Consider the following 15,080-nt stretch of genomic DNA (forward strand, 5'->3'; position numbering starts at 1 on the left):
CAAAAGGTCCTATATACCGTGGGTTTAGTTTGCCTCACTTACCGAATCGAATCACAACTTTCCAAGAAGATACCTTCAACATTACTTTATCTCCAACTTGGAATTCTAAAGGCTTACACCTTACGTCAGCATAGCTCTTTTGACGATCACGTGCAGCTTTTCATCGATCCTTAATTTGCACGATCTTTTAAGTTGTCTCATGGATTATTTCTGGTCCAGTACATAAGGTATCGCCTGTATGTTCTCTGGCCATCTGTGTATCTCCAACTTCTGCCCAACATACTAGGGAATGACATTTTCATCCATAAAGAGCCTCAAACGGTGCAGCCTTGATGCTGGTGTGATGACTATTGTTGTAGGAAAACTCAATTTACGGTAAATGAGTATCCCACACATTTCCAAAGTCTATTACACAGGCTCGGAGCATATCTTCTAAAGTCTGAATGGTTCTCTCACTCTGACCATCAGTCTGTGGATGGTAAGTTGTGCTCATGTCTAGACGTGTTCCTAAGGATTCTTGTAGAGATTGCCAAAATCGTGAAGTGAATCTACTATCTCGGTCCGAAATAATAGAACTTGGAACTCCATGCAATCTAACAATTTCCTTAAGATAAACTCTAGTCAACTTCTCCATCTTGCCGTTCTCCTTAATTGGTAAGAAATGGGCGGACTTAGTCAATCTATCAACTATTACCCAAATAGTGTCGAACCTACTAGGAGCTTTGGGTAACTTAGTGATGAAGTCCATTGAAATCTGCTCCCATTTCCATTCTAGTATTTCCGGTTGTTGAAGTAAACCTGAAGGCTTTTGATGTTCTGCCTTCACTCTAGAACACGTCAAACATTTGCTCACATAAGTAGCAATTTCTGCCTTCATGCTTAGCCACCAATAATGTACTTTTAAATCCAAGTACATTTTGTCAGAGCCTAGATGCATAGAATATCTGGACTTGTGGGCTTCTTCTAAGACCAAGTCCTTGATTCCACCAAACTTAGGCGTCCAAATTCGGTTCATAAAGTGTCGCGTTCCATCATCTTTTTGTATAAGTTGCTTTTCCATTCCTCGCAAAGTTTCATTCTTGATGTTTTCTTCTTTTAGAGCCTCAAGTTGAGCTTCTCTAATTTGTGCAGTAAAGTTAGAATGGATAGTTATAATTAATGCTCGTACCCATCGGGGTTTAATATATTCTTTCCTCCTCAAGGCATCTGTTGCCACGTTTGCCTTTCCAAGATGATAACGAATCTCACATTCGTAATCATTCAACAATTCGACACATCTTCGTTGTCTCATATTAAGATCTTTTTGGTCGAAGACGTGCTGGAGACTCTTGTGGTCGGTAAAAATAGTACACTTAGTACCGTATAGGTAATGTCTCCAGATTTTTAGTGCAAAAACTACAGTCCATTGAAATCTGCTCCCATGCACCTTAAGTTGTCATGATGCATAGGCGATAACTTTTCCTCTTTGCATCTACACACATCCTAATCCTTGATTTGATGTGTCGCAGTATACAACGAAATCTTCTGTCCCCTCTGGAAGGGATAGGATTGGTGCAATACACAACATTTGCTTTAGTTTCTGAAAAGTAGCTTCTTGTTTGTCTTCCCAGTTGAACTTCATATCCTTCTGGGTTAGTGTTGTAAGCGGCTTGGCTATTTTGGAGAAATTCTCTATGAATCTGCGGTAATAGCCAACAAGTCCTAGGAACTGACACACCTTTGTTAGCGTCTTTGGTGCTTCCCAATTCCTTATTGCTTCAACTTTGGATGGGTCAACATGAATTCCTTCGTTGCTAACTACATGACCTTAAAATTGTACTTCTCTAATCTAAAACTCACATTTGGAGAATTTAGCGTATAAATTTTCTTTTCTTAGTAGTTCTAAGATTATTTGCAGGTGTTGACCATGTTCTTCCTTGGTTCGTGAATATATCAATATATCATCGATAAATACGATCACGAATTTATCCAAGTATGGTTTTCAAACACGATTCATGAGATTCATAAATACTGCTGGGGTATTGGTCAATCCAAACGACATAACTAAGAACTCATAATGACCATAACGAGTTCTAAATGCTGTTTTTGGAATGTCGTCTTTTTGTACTCTGAGTTGATGGTATCCTGATCTAAGATCTATCTTTGAGTAGTAGCTAGATCCTTGCAGTTGATCGAATAAATCATCAATTCTGGGAAACGGACAATGATTCTTGATCGTTAGCTTGTTCAGCTCCCGATAATCAATACACATTCAAAAGGATCCATCCTTCTTCTTGACAAACAAGATTGGTGCTCCCCAAGGTTAAAAACTTAGTCGCATAAAGCCTTTTTCAAGAAGTTCTTGTAGTTGACTAGATAATTCTTGCATTTTGGTTGGAGCCAACCGATAAGGAGATTTCGCTACTGGTGCTGCTCCTGGAATTAAGTCGATTCGAAACTCGACTTGTCGGACGGGAGATATTCCAGGTAGATCTTCAGGAAACACATCAAGGAAATCACATACTTGAGGTATGTCCTTGATTTCTTTTATCTTTCTTTTCTTATCTACAATGTGGGCTAAGAATGCGCTACATTTCTTATGTAGATATTTCTGGGTCTTTGTATAAGAAATGACTTTGAGGTTCTTCCTAGATTTATCACCATAGATAATCAGGGCTTCGCCGTTTGGTGAGGGTAGTCATATGGCTTTCTCATGACATAAAATTTCGGCGCGGTGTGAAGATAACCAATCCATGCCAATTATGACATCAAAACTATCGATAGGCATTGGCATGAGGTTGACGTGAAAAAGGTAGTTATTAAGAGTTAACAGACAATTTTCTAGGATTTCATATGTTTTCTCAAATTGTCCGTTAGCGATTTCTACTTCGTAGATTTCTTTTAATTTGCTAGACTTATGACTTAACAATTTTCTAAATGTCAGAGTTATAAAACTTCGATCTGCTCCAAAGTCGAATTCCTATACATTTTGGATCACCAAGAGTTTAGTCTATCAAATATTTCTCCCAAAGTAAATAGTTCATATGATCTGATCATAATAAAATGTAGTTGCGCACCTACACCTAGTTGTGATAGGATCTATGCACATATAAACTTTAGTTGGAATATTTGATCTAAATCCTTGAGATCAAAAACATTCCGGGTATTAAGGCGTATTCTCATTGCGGGTCTGAGTCTTTATATATGACTCAGTTGACTGGACTTGCCGAGTCCCTCTTTTACTATCCCAGTACTAACTCATCAAGTCCATCTTCCCACTCATCGAGTCACCCTTAACTCACTTCTTGGGACGATTAGACCGACTCGCGATCCGACTCGCCGAGTCCCACGAGCAGATCTCCTACTCGCTTCCAAATCCTCACCACAACATCCATCTTGAGGATTTGGGTTTCTGGGAATATTGCTACACGTTAAATTGCTAACTCCGTGTGCAGCTACGAAGGGTTGGACCTTCTACACTTAAACCCTTCTTAACTCAGTAACAGTTCACAAGACTCGCCGATTTTGAAGAACAAATCGTCGAGTTCCAGGCAATCTTCATAGGACTCACCGAGTCGTTCATCCAACTCGTCGAGTCTAAGACCATCTTCATAGAACTCGCCGAGTCCACTTTGGAACTCGCCAAGTCCCTTCAACCCTCCTCCTATACAGACCAAATCTGAGACATGCAACGGTTCCAAACCATAGATCTAAGCTCCTAGGGCATGCTTATCACATAAAGTTGCAAACTTTACGTGCATGCATGGCCCTATGAGCTCCAAAAGGCAATTCAAGCTCTTTTTGAGGTCATGCACTCAATAGGGACCTCAATCACTTCAACCACAAAGACTTTACACTTCTAAGATGTCCATAAGGTCTAGATCTGAAGTCCTTTGAGAACATAGAGCATAACACATGGAGTTTGAGGTTTTAAGGCTTGAAAACCACCAATTAGGGACAAAAGGGGATCTAATGAACTAGTGATCAAGGTAGGAACTTTTCTACCTGAATGGAAGCTCCTCACAGTGTAGATTTCGGATCTACTTCCCCTCCTTGCACTCTTCAACCTCCTCCTTCTTCTTCTAAGCTCCAAACTTCCTTCACAAAGCCAAAAATCACTCACAAGAACAATATGGGGGCTAGGGTTTCACTCTACAGCTCTCTGGAAGTGTTAGGGACAAGGGAGGCCGAGTTAGAGTGCTTAGGGTGCAAACACCCGGGTTAGGGTTTTACTCGTCCAGCATGGACTCGACGAGTCTGGGACCCGATTTGCCGAGTCCCTCACTTAAATCCCGTGCCAAATTCGCTCCTACTCGGCGAGTCGGGCCTCCAACTCGCCGAGTCCAAGGCAAAATGAGAAAAATACATAAACAGGAATCATACCAGGAATCCGGTGTTACACTCTCCTCCAGGGGTAGATCATGAAGAAGCTTCTATTCGTTTGGCTCAGCCTTTGGCTCAAGAGCAAACCGATGCAACTGCTTCTAAGGAAAAAGGGATCGTTTTTAATGAAGGCCAGTCTAGAGATGAAGATTCTGTGATCAATGAACTTTAGAAAAGAGTAAATGTGCTTGATCAGAAGAACATTGAGCTTAGCATCCAAGTTGAAGATCTTCTAAGTGAAAATATAAACTTAAAGATTCAAGTCTCTGATCTCAAACAAGATGGGGCGACAAAGACCAAACAGATTTCTGAGCTCCAAGCTCATTTTAATCTCTTGACCTCCAGCTACTTTGATCTAAAGAAGAAGCTTGAAGAAGATTTGGGTGTTAAGTACAAGACTACTGCTGATGAATATAGAATTAATCTTCACTCTTAGGCTCATCCCATTGTTGTGCCAACTGCTGATACCACATGGGTCGTGAATTGCTTCGAAGATTTCTAGGTGATACAATCTAAACGAGAATCGAAGATCTCGTCGATAGTAGTGTAACGGTAAAAAGACAGATGAAAACGGACGTCAGATGAAGAAGTTATGAATTTCTTACGAAGTTTTCCTATCCCTGCATACTAAAAATAATATAATAAAAATAAAGTCAAAATTAGCCGACGGAGTCTAAACGAGAGTTGTAGAGCATAACCTCACCTACGTGTGGATATAAAGAACGAAGATCGTATGCGAGAGTTATGATTTTATGAAGTTCGAGGCATGCATCCCAAAGAGGGAACGCCCCGCGTTCAGTGCTTGGCTCTGGATTGGCCACGTCGATGCTGACTCAACGGATAAGGGATAGGATCGAAACCCCGCTCCTACGCACCGCATTCGAAGGGAACGCCCTGCGTTCGAGACCAACTCTAACCCTATAAATAGATCACAAAGCCAGCCGAAGTTGGTTACTCAATCTCTTCTCTCTCACTCCCGATACCCTATCTATCCCTCTTAAAGTACCCTCGAAGCCCCGGTATCATCCCGACACCCGAAGCGAGTCCCGAAGCCCCGAAGATCCCGAGGAGAAAAGAGTTTCAAGCTGAAGCTCTACCCGCGAGAAGCCTGGTTTGTAAAGATATATCAGTTTCATCAAAGAATACTACTTGAAGAGTCATAGTGCTGTCCGACAATCAGCTTAACAAGTGAGTGTGTAGTTACTTTCTTCTAACACAAAGATATGAAGTATTTTCTATGAAATACGTGTTATGTGTTTATATATTGATTGTTTATTTGAGATGGATGTTGGATGAATGTTTTATACAGGTTTGTATATGATTTAAACTATATATGTAATTTATATCTACAAATATGTTGGGTAGAACATGGGTAGATGAAATAGTTGGTGTGTGATGAAAGAGTAGTTTGAGGATGAGACAAAAGATGATATAGATCATGAGATGAGGGTGACAGGTGAAAAATGAGTGAAACCTTTACCCAAACAATGGCCCCCTTCATTCATCAGAGTAGGGAGGACAACCACGGATTATTCTAGACAGTCCAGTGGAACACTAGCAAGCTCGCAACTTGTAGGTGTTGTGGACTTGATGTTCACCGGTGTACTCTAAAAACCCTAGTAGCTATAGATTTAGTGCCTTATAATAAAATGATGGTAACTATGGATTTAGTACAATGTAGATGAACCTTGGTAGCTATGGATTTAGTACTGTATAGATGAACCTTGGCAGTTATGGATTTAGTGTTTGTTATAGGAACCTCGGGCAGCAATAGACTTTGTGTCAATTCCTTAGGTCAATCCTTAGGAACGAATGAAGGAAGGATAGTCGATTCTTAGGTAAAACCTTAAGAAATAAAGAAGATAATGGGGATGAGTAATTGGGTTGATTGTTTGATGATTAAATATAATAATTATATTATTATGGGTTGAAAACCCTATATGCTCACCAGGATCCCAAGCCCGACCTACTTAGTTTTCTTTGCATTACAAGTAATGACACAAGAGTATAAGTTGGTGGACTTGACGAGACATTTTGGATTATAGATCAGTAGTTCTAAATAACTGTTGTAAGGTCTATTTTATACTGTTTATGCTTTTGGTCTGTAATGGAACATGACATCCCGAGATTTTGTTATTTAATGAAGATACATTTCTTTAAAGAAATGCTTTGATAAATTCTTATAATATTTTTTGGGAACAAATTTTGCAACTCTTTTAATCAAATGATTACTCTTATTTTATAAAACAAAGCATAAACAAATCGGTCTTTTCTGACCGTGAAAATGGGGATGTCACAGTTAGGGAAGTAGCTTAATGTTTAAGGTCTGTATACTATATGGAATAAGTTTAAATCATATTGATACGAGAGACCAAAATATTGTGCTATTTTCTGATATTTCAAAAGAAAGGTCATCGAGTGATATTGGGAGACCAGAATATTGTCCTTTTAGCTAATAATATATAATTATCAGAGAATAACTACCAGATACCTCTAGTGATTTTCGATATTCTTTAGATTGCGTCCAAAGCTTTCAACTTGCAAATTTCGTCATTTTGACAAGGTTGGTTATGATTTTGATCCTTTTTAAACTCTAAATGACAAATTTGCTCGTTTTATATATCTTTTATACCTTTTATTTTATTATTTATTAATAATTAAGCCCATACAACCGCCCTTTCATCTAGTGGACCCATGTGCCTTTGTATCTCTTACATTTTCTCTCCTCTATATATAGCAACACACTGCCTGCCACCTCCAGCTGGCACCTCCCTTCCCTTCGAACCCCTCTCCCATATCTAAATTAGGGATCTAAATATGTTGCTCAGAAGAAGAAACGAGGCTCCAATCTAAAATTGGAGAAATTTTATTCTCTGCTTCACCATTATTTTGGTTATGAAGTTGAAGTTCACTACTATTTTGGTACATAGATAAAATTTTGAAGCCAAAGCACTGATTTCTTCTTCCCTTCTAGAAATGGAAGAGTTTTGATACTTTGATTCTCCGTTATTAAATCCAGATCATCACAAACAGATAAATCAAGTTTTCGATCATAAGTCCTCTCCACAGGTTAATCACCCTCAGATCTTGCCAAAATTCTTAGATTCTTTAATAATTATATACATTACCGCTTTATTCTTTAATCACTTTTGACCTAATTCAAGTAACCATGATACTGAATTCATAGCCACAACCAGAGCCAATAGGCATCTTTTTAAGAGAGTTTAGAGCTTGTATAAAAGTTTAGAGCCAAAACCAATATGAATCTTTAGAGAGGGAATATAGATTATACAAAAGTTCATAACTAAATTTGTGTTAAAAATGGTTTAGTTGTTCTTTGAAGTTTCTTGATTTTTTTTTTAATTTTTTGTTTAAAGTTATGGTGTAATTTTTGTTTGATTTTGCTTGAGTTTTCATTGACAACGCAGTGGTACTTCTTGTTGGAGAAAACGAAGGGAGGGGATGGGGATGGTGTTGCAATTTAGGCTATGTGTTATACTCTTCTTGACGGGGAACGAGGTACTGACATGGCCGATGGGAATATTGTGCCGCCTAGGGTCGCCGCCACGCTCCTCTCCCTTCGATGTGATGTTGACATCATTTTCTCTCTTTCTTTCTCATCTTCCCTTTCTCTTTTGTGAGTTGTCTCTTTTCTCTCCCTCTACCCTTCCCTTCTTCCCTGGTGTACATCTTGCTACAATGACTTGTACAAAAAGTGAAAAGTAGGTATAAAATGGTTTGAATAATTAGTAAGGGGTGGTTCGGGGTTGGGGTATAACATAGAGTTTTGACACAAATATGACATATAGTGGCGAAAAATGAAGGAAGGTATAACATAGAGTTTTGTCGTCACAAGGGGTGGTTCGGGGTTAGGTAGGCCCCTTCCTATTAAATAGTTATGAATGCCGTATTAAAATAAATATAAAAATATAAAAATAAAATAATTTAATAACCATTTCAAATTTAAAAAAAGAAAAAACAACATTTGCAAATAGAAACATTTTAAAGTCGATCAAAAGAACCATTTTCTTGCGGTATTCTTTAATTATTATCTTATATTCATAGAACCTTACTCTACTTAATTGTTTAATTTATGTATATACATATTCATATAATCTTTCACTTCTTCTTATTCCATTGAAGGCGATTCATAGAAGGTTCTTCATCAGGAGATCGTTTCCCTGCTGCTATCATCAAGTTGTTGAATTTTGCACGACATGCAGGAGAACAGTATGCTTCCAATCCTCTGTACCTTGCAGCAATGAAACGAATTCAGATTCATAATCACGAGACAGAAATATTAGACTTTCAAAATCCTTCAAGTGATGAGTAACATCAACTAGTCTAATCGATTAATTGTAAAAGAAAATTAGGTGGGATGAAATATTCATGATGAAATTTACCCGTTCATGTACCGATCTTCCTCTGGTCCAATCCTTCTCTTACAAAAGTTACATACATCGAGTAATGCCGGTGGAAGCCTCGGATTTATGTGTAGTGAAAATACGCCTCCCTCCGTGAGCTGGGTCTGAAGTGGCGGTGGTTGACGTTGAGGTGACGGTGGCAGTGATTCAACTGTAAAAGCCACTTCTCGCAGCTGATTTGGTGGATTCGCTACTTCATCCTCTGACATTGATGTTCTTGCCATCTTATTCCGAGCTCCAGCGGCGGAAGACGACTGCTCCGCCTGCCGTATCTGAACATTAGCACCGGTATCTTCATTTTCCAAATGCGCACAGGATCTTGAAGTGCGAGAACGCTTAATCGGCATTTTTTGCGAGAGAAATCAACGAAAACGATTGAGGATTAATTTTTTTTTGAACCGACTAGGGTTTATGTACGGAGTTGAATCGGGCCGTGGGTCGTGCAAGAGTCGTGAGGAGGCGCGAAAAGGTTCGGAAAAAGTGGGATGTGTTACTATTTATAGGCTTTTGTGGGCCCAATGCTGACGTTATGTTTATGTTGAGATTTCCACCTTGTATTTATGTATATTGAACATTTATACCTCTATTTTTCCGGGGTTGTAATTTATTACCCTTATATATATATATATATATATATATATATATATATATATATATATATATATATATATATATATATATATATATATATATATACATATATATATATATATATATATATATATATATATATATATATATATATATATATATATATATATATATACTAGAAATTTATAGGATTTTGGAAAAAAAAAAAAAAATTCAAGTCATGTAGTATTGGATCTTCAGTTGGTCAATATAATTAAAAAAAAATTAATGTTTTGGTGTAAAAATTCCTTGGAAGAATTCAATATATTGCATTGATTTCAATAATTCTTATAGGCAATTAATTGTCTTCTTGTTGAGGATATGTATATTTTATTATACCGAAAGTAAGACAAAAGTATATTTTTTAAAAGTAACCGTCAAAGATACAATTTAAAAGGAAAATAATAGAGATAAAAAGTGTATGGATATTTATAACTATTCAAAAGATTACTCACAAAATCTAACTTCAAGTACATTTTTCATTGTAAAGAACCTTACACGTAACTATTAAATAACAAAACATGTATTCATTACTTTTATATATAAAGTATTTATTGATTGTAAATCAAAGAAAACTCCTTTATACAGTCCTCTCAAAGTCCTTATTTGCGATCCATGTTAAGAAACTAACTTTGATTTTACTGGTGACAAATTAGACATCCAAAAACTTCTATTATGTTGGTCCCTTGCTGTTGGAAGAAATAGGGTTTGTGTAAGAGATCTGGATACCCCTTGGATTGTGTAAATATTTTCCGAACTGATATTTCTACCTTATGTCTGAGTTGCAAGAAATCCAGCTTAAGATAATCCAAGATGACACTTATGATTCTAGGCACAAAAATCGCAAGCCAAATTGCTAGAAAGATTCTATGTTCGCTTGAAGAAAAGAGAGCTAATGATCGTGTGTTGCTTCTCAAAGAGACGAACTGTTTAAATAATAAACGAGATTAAGGTTTGCCTCTTAGATTTGCCGGTCATGGGTTGCTTTGGAAGCAAGCCAGGAAATCTGAAATTTAATGCGGATTTAGGGTTTCCAAAACTGACGAATTTCGCCAGTTTTACCATAATCACCCTCAAGAATTCGTTTTTCCTACTATGTTTTCATATATAAAACTCGGAGAGTTTTGACCCCAGCCAGGGGATCTGCCCCTTAGACCGCTAGGGGCGTTGTCCCGTTAAATGATATTAGTTAATAATATGCAAATAATTTATTTGGTTATACTTTGTAATAGTATATTGGGAAATGGACTTAACAAGGTAATTAACTTTTCAGTTTGTTCACATCTGGGTAACTATCTTTTTTTTGTACACATCTAGGTAACGAACTTTTTGGAAGTGTTCACATATGACCATTATGACCGGCTGTAGCAGGTTATATCCGGTCATAACCAGTCATAATGGTCATATGTGAACATTTTCAAAAAGTTCGTTACCTAGATGTGTACAAAAAAAGATAGTTACCCAGATGTGAACAAACCGAAAAGGTAACAGTAAAATACACGAATGATCTCTGTAGTTTGGGTAATTTGTGTGTTTGGTCCATAACTTATTTTTTAAACTTAGATGATCCATACTATTTATTTTTGTTGTGCATTTGGTCCCTGTCCTACCTCAAAAGACTATTGTGCCCTTTTTATTTTTTTTTTCTTATTTATGTATTTATTTTTATATATTAAAAAAAATTAATAGACCTCATATATCTGCATCTCTTCACCCTAAATCTGAAACCACATTTGAGAAATTTAAATTGGGTTCCACAATAATCTTTTGAGGTAGCACAAGGACCAAATACACAACAAAAATAAATAGTAAGGATCATCTAAGTTAAAAAATAAGTTATGGACCAAACGCACAAATTACCCAAACTACAGGGACCATTCGCGTATTTTACTGTTACCTTTTCGGTTTGTTCACATCTGGGTAACTATCTTTTTTTGAACGCATCTAGGTAACGAACTTTTTAGAAGTGTTCACATATGACCATTATGACTGGTTATGACCAGATATAACCTGCTACAGCCGGTCATAATGGTCATATGTGAACACTTACAAAAAGTTTGTTACCTAAATGTGTACAAAAAAAAAGATAGTTACCCAGATGTGAACAAACCGAAAAGTTAATTACCTTATTAAGTCCATTTCCCTAGTATATTTTATAAAGTTATTACAACATAAAAAATTGTAAATAAATTTGTAAAAATCTAGTAAGTTGAAGGGTATTTATGACGATCTATATAAGTCATTATAAATAAATAATATACTAGGAAGTATATTTTGATGTAATAAAAATATAAAATAAAGTTGGGTTAGAGGATGGTTTTAGGATAACTTTCATAGAGAAAAATATTGAATCCAATATAAAGACTTATCTAACAAATACCCTAACATTACATAAATATCAAGCCATGAATAGCAATCCGTAAGAACGAGGGAGTATTCCACGTATAAGGAAACATTATATTCATTCAAATTGGTTCTAATCCTTATCATAAAGTATCAATATCAACTCCGTGATGCACACATTTCCTTGAGCCATACCGATGGGTCTTTAATCTTCATGTTGAGGTTTTCACTTTTCAGCATAGCACATGTTGAAGCCATTATCTTCACTAAGCGGAAGCTGGCTGATTATAGATTGATTAAAAAATTATTGGGTTCCATCCAACAATCTTATAACCGTATGATGTCAAAATCATACAAAAATAATATTATCTATGTCTACTAAAGAAACTCTTTATATGTATTGTGTTTACAAAAATAATACTATGCCTACTAAAGAAACTCTTTATCATATATTGTCAACCCATTTTTCTGTTTAAGGTTTAAGGTTTATGATTTAGACTTTGTAAACATGTTATGTCGTAAAAATTGAAACATTAAATATGTTGAAAGAATAGTAGTTGGAGATGTGGAATTGAAAATGTGAAAAAACGTGAAGCAGTTGTTGTTTGGGAGGCCAATGACAAAATTCACAGTAACTTTAAAAGATAGAAGTCACATCGAAAGAGAACTGGGCGAATGAGATTGTGGAATATGAAATATTAATAAAAAAACAAAAATTAAGTATTGACTGAGATAGTTAATTAATGACTTCCACATTACAAAATGACTTAAGTTAAAATATTCTTCACATTTGATTATGTTTTTGGCCATGCTCATTTTACCTAAAAGGTTAAAAGAAGTTGTATATATAAGACTAGGGATAATGACTTGAAAATGTAACGAACTTTTGACTTTGTTCACATTTAGTCACTAAACTTTTTTTCGTTATCTATTTGTAACTAAACTATTGAAACTGTTCACATTTTACCCTTATGACCGGTTGTTACCGGTCATAAGGGTAAAATGTGAACAGTTTCAATAGTTCAGTGGCAAATAGATAACAAAAAAAAAGTTTAGTGACTAAATGTGAACAAAATCGAAAGTTCGTTTTCCTTTAAAAAAAGTCCAATGACTAAATGTGAACAAACTTTCTTCTTGTATTATGGTTTAACAAATTATGTATTTTTGTTAATTTTAACAACATTTGTTGATGAAGAAATCTATGAAAAAAAAAAACCCGAAAAAGGTATGAAAAAACGAAAAACGAAACTAAGATTATATGTATAAGTTTTATGTTATAAAACTATGCAATATTATATGTTTAAAAATTATCCTAATATTATATGTATGAATTTTGTATTATAAAATTATGCAACATATAAATTGACATATATTAAACAATATATGTTGTTTATAAAAGAATACATACATACATTGATACATTATATATGTTGTTATACTCCATGAATTACATACATTATATTAGTATATTTACTATTAACAAGGATATCGAAATGAAAGTCAAATTGTTTATAATTTAGACATTTTTAATTTATCCGGACAATTGATTATTATTTGAGATTGTATTTTCTTAAAAAGTTTGAATAACTATTGAAATTTATGATTATTTAACTAGACATATAAAGTTAAGTAAAACTGCTAACATGCTTTATGAATTGTTGCGCCCAAACCACCACATACATATTACCTACAACTATATATTCAATAATTAAAACGACGCTATTTTTTTTCTTTCAAAAAAGTCACTCAGAATTTTAAAAGGTTATAGAAAAAACAATTCATATTTAACTAATCATTTTTAAAAAATAAGGTTTTTAATTTTTTTTCTTCAAAATACAAAGTTGCTAGATTTTTTTATTTAATAGATTTTTTCATAAACAAATGTTGCTAGAATTTAACAAAAATAAATAATTTGCTAAAACATAATACAAGAGGAAGTTTGTTCATATTTAGTCATTGAACTTTTTTAGAAGGAAACAAACTTTCGATTTTGTTCACATTTAGTCACTAAACTTTTTTCATTATCTATTTGCCACTGAACTATTGAAACTGTTGACATTTTACCAACAACCGGTCATAAGGGTAAAATGTGAACAGTTTCAATAGTTCAGTGACAAATATATAACGAAAAAAAAATTTAGTGATTAAATGTGAACAAAATCGAAAGTTCGTTACCCTTTCAAGTTATTATCCCATAAGACTAATGTTTGTTGGGTTGAATGGTTTAAAACTACAATTCTAAATATTGTTTTATAATTTATAGCTTCTTGTTAGGTTCATTTATAAGATTTAGTTGTTAAAAAACGGTGTATATAAATAAATGTCTCATTTTGTGTTGAAAGTTTAGAACATAATCTATTTTTTTTAACCCATTTAATTTAATTAAAGAGTTAAAATCTTTAACCCAAACTTATTTATTTTCGATAAAAAAAACTTTGTGACGTCATATTTAGTTTGGAAAACATATTATCTTTCCTCCTTCTATTTATGTATATTTCACACATCCTTACCTCTATTTTGTGAGGTTGTAATTTATTACCCTTATATTTATGTTTCTTTAAAAAAGATAAAAATAGCACTTAGCATACCCTTTTTATTTGTAATTCGAATAAAGTTTTAATTAGTGTTTTAAAAGGCTTGTGCCAAGGCATGTGACGGTATGAGAGGCGACTCCGCCGCTATGAAAAGTTTTATGGCTATGTTGTTAGGCGTGACGCGTGATAAAACGTGATATTACGTTCGATGGCACATTATGAGATGTTATGTCGCGAATTTTTTGTTTGAGACACGTTTTTTTTCCTCTTTGTTATTCATTTTCTGATCGAACATACAAGTATTTTGTTTTTTTATTACATTTTTGTTATTAATTGTTTATATAACACTTCTAAAAACTAGTTATATTTTATATAAATTCATATTTATATTGTAATATAATTATAAATTAATACAAAATCATCGTCTTACATCACGTCTTGAAAAACATCATGATTCATAAAGCTTGAGACATATTGTCGCCACGGCACGCCTCTGTATTTTAAGACTTGGTTTTAGTTATATCCAAAGTTTTTCTCAAAAATATAAATTACAACCAATAATTAAGTAGTTCAATATTGGTCCGGTTGATAATTGAAGTGGAGATAATAAGCTTCATGTGGCTAATCCTATAATGGTAGTAGTCCCTAAAGTTGTTCAAAAATGTTTAGTATAAAATAATGTTGGCGATTTTAGTATCACTTGACATTTTGTTTAATCGGAACTGACATGTGAGCTAATTGGTTTATCGTTTGTGCTCTATATTATATGTTTGTTGAATGCAGAGTG

The 15,080-nt window shown here is 34.7% G+C and overlaps 1 protein-coding gene across 1 annotated transcript; it reads right to left on the reverse strand.

Moving 5' to 3' along the window:
- Positions 1-7,446: 7,446 nt before the first annotated feature.
- Positions 7,447-9,380, reverse strand: LOC122198187 (uncharacterized). Its single transcript, XM_042902338.1, has 2 exons — positions 8,766-9,380; positions 7,447-8,608 (listed from the first exon to the last, which is right to left on the reverse strand). Exons 1-2 carry the CDS (start codon positions 9,131-9,133, stop codon positions 8,482-8,484), a joined length of 495 nt encoding a protein of 164 aa, XP_042758272.1. The 5' UTR covers positions 9,134-9,380; the 3' UTR covers positions 7,447-8,481.
- Positions 9,381-15,080: the final 5,700 nt, after the last annotated feature.

Source organism: Lactuca sativa, chromosome 5 (genome assembly GCF_002870075.4).
Source record: "Lactuca sativa cultivar Salinas chromosome 5, Lsat_Salinas_v11, whole genome shotgun sequence".
In the NCBI taxonomy this organism is placed as follows: domain Eukaryota; kingdom Viridiplantae; phylum Streptophyta; class Magnoliopsida; order Asterales; family Asteraceae; genus Lactuca; species Lactuca sativa.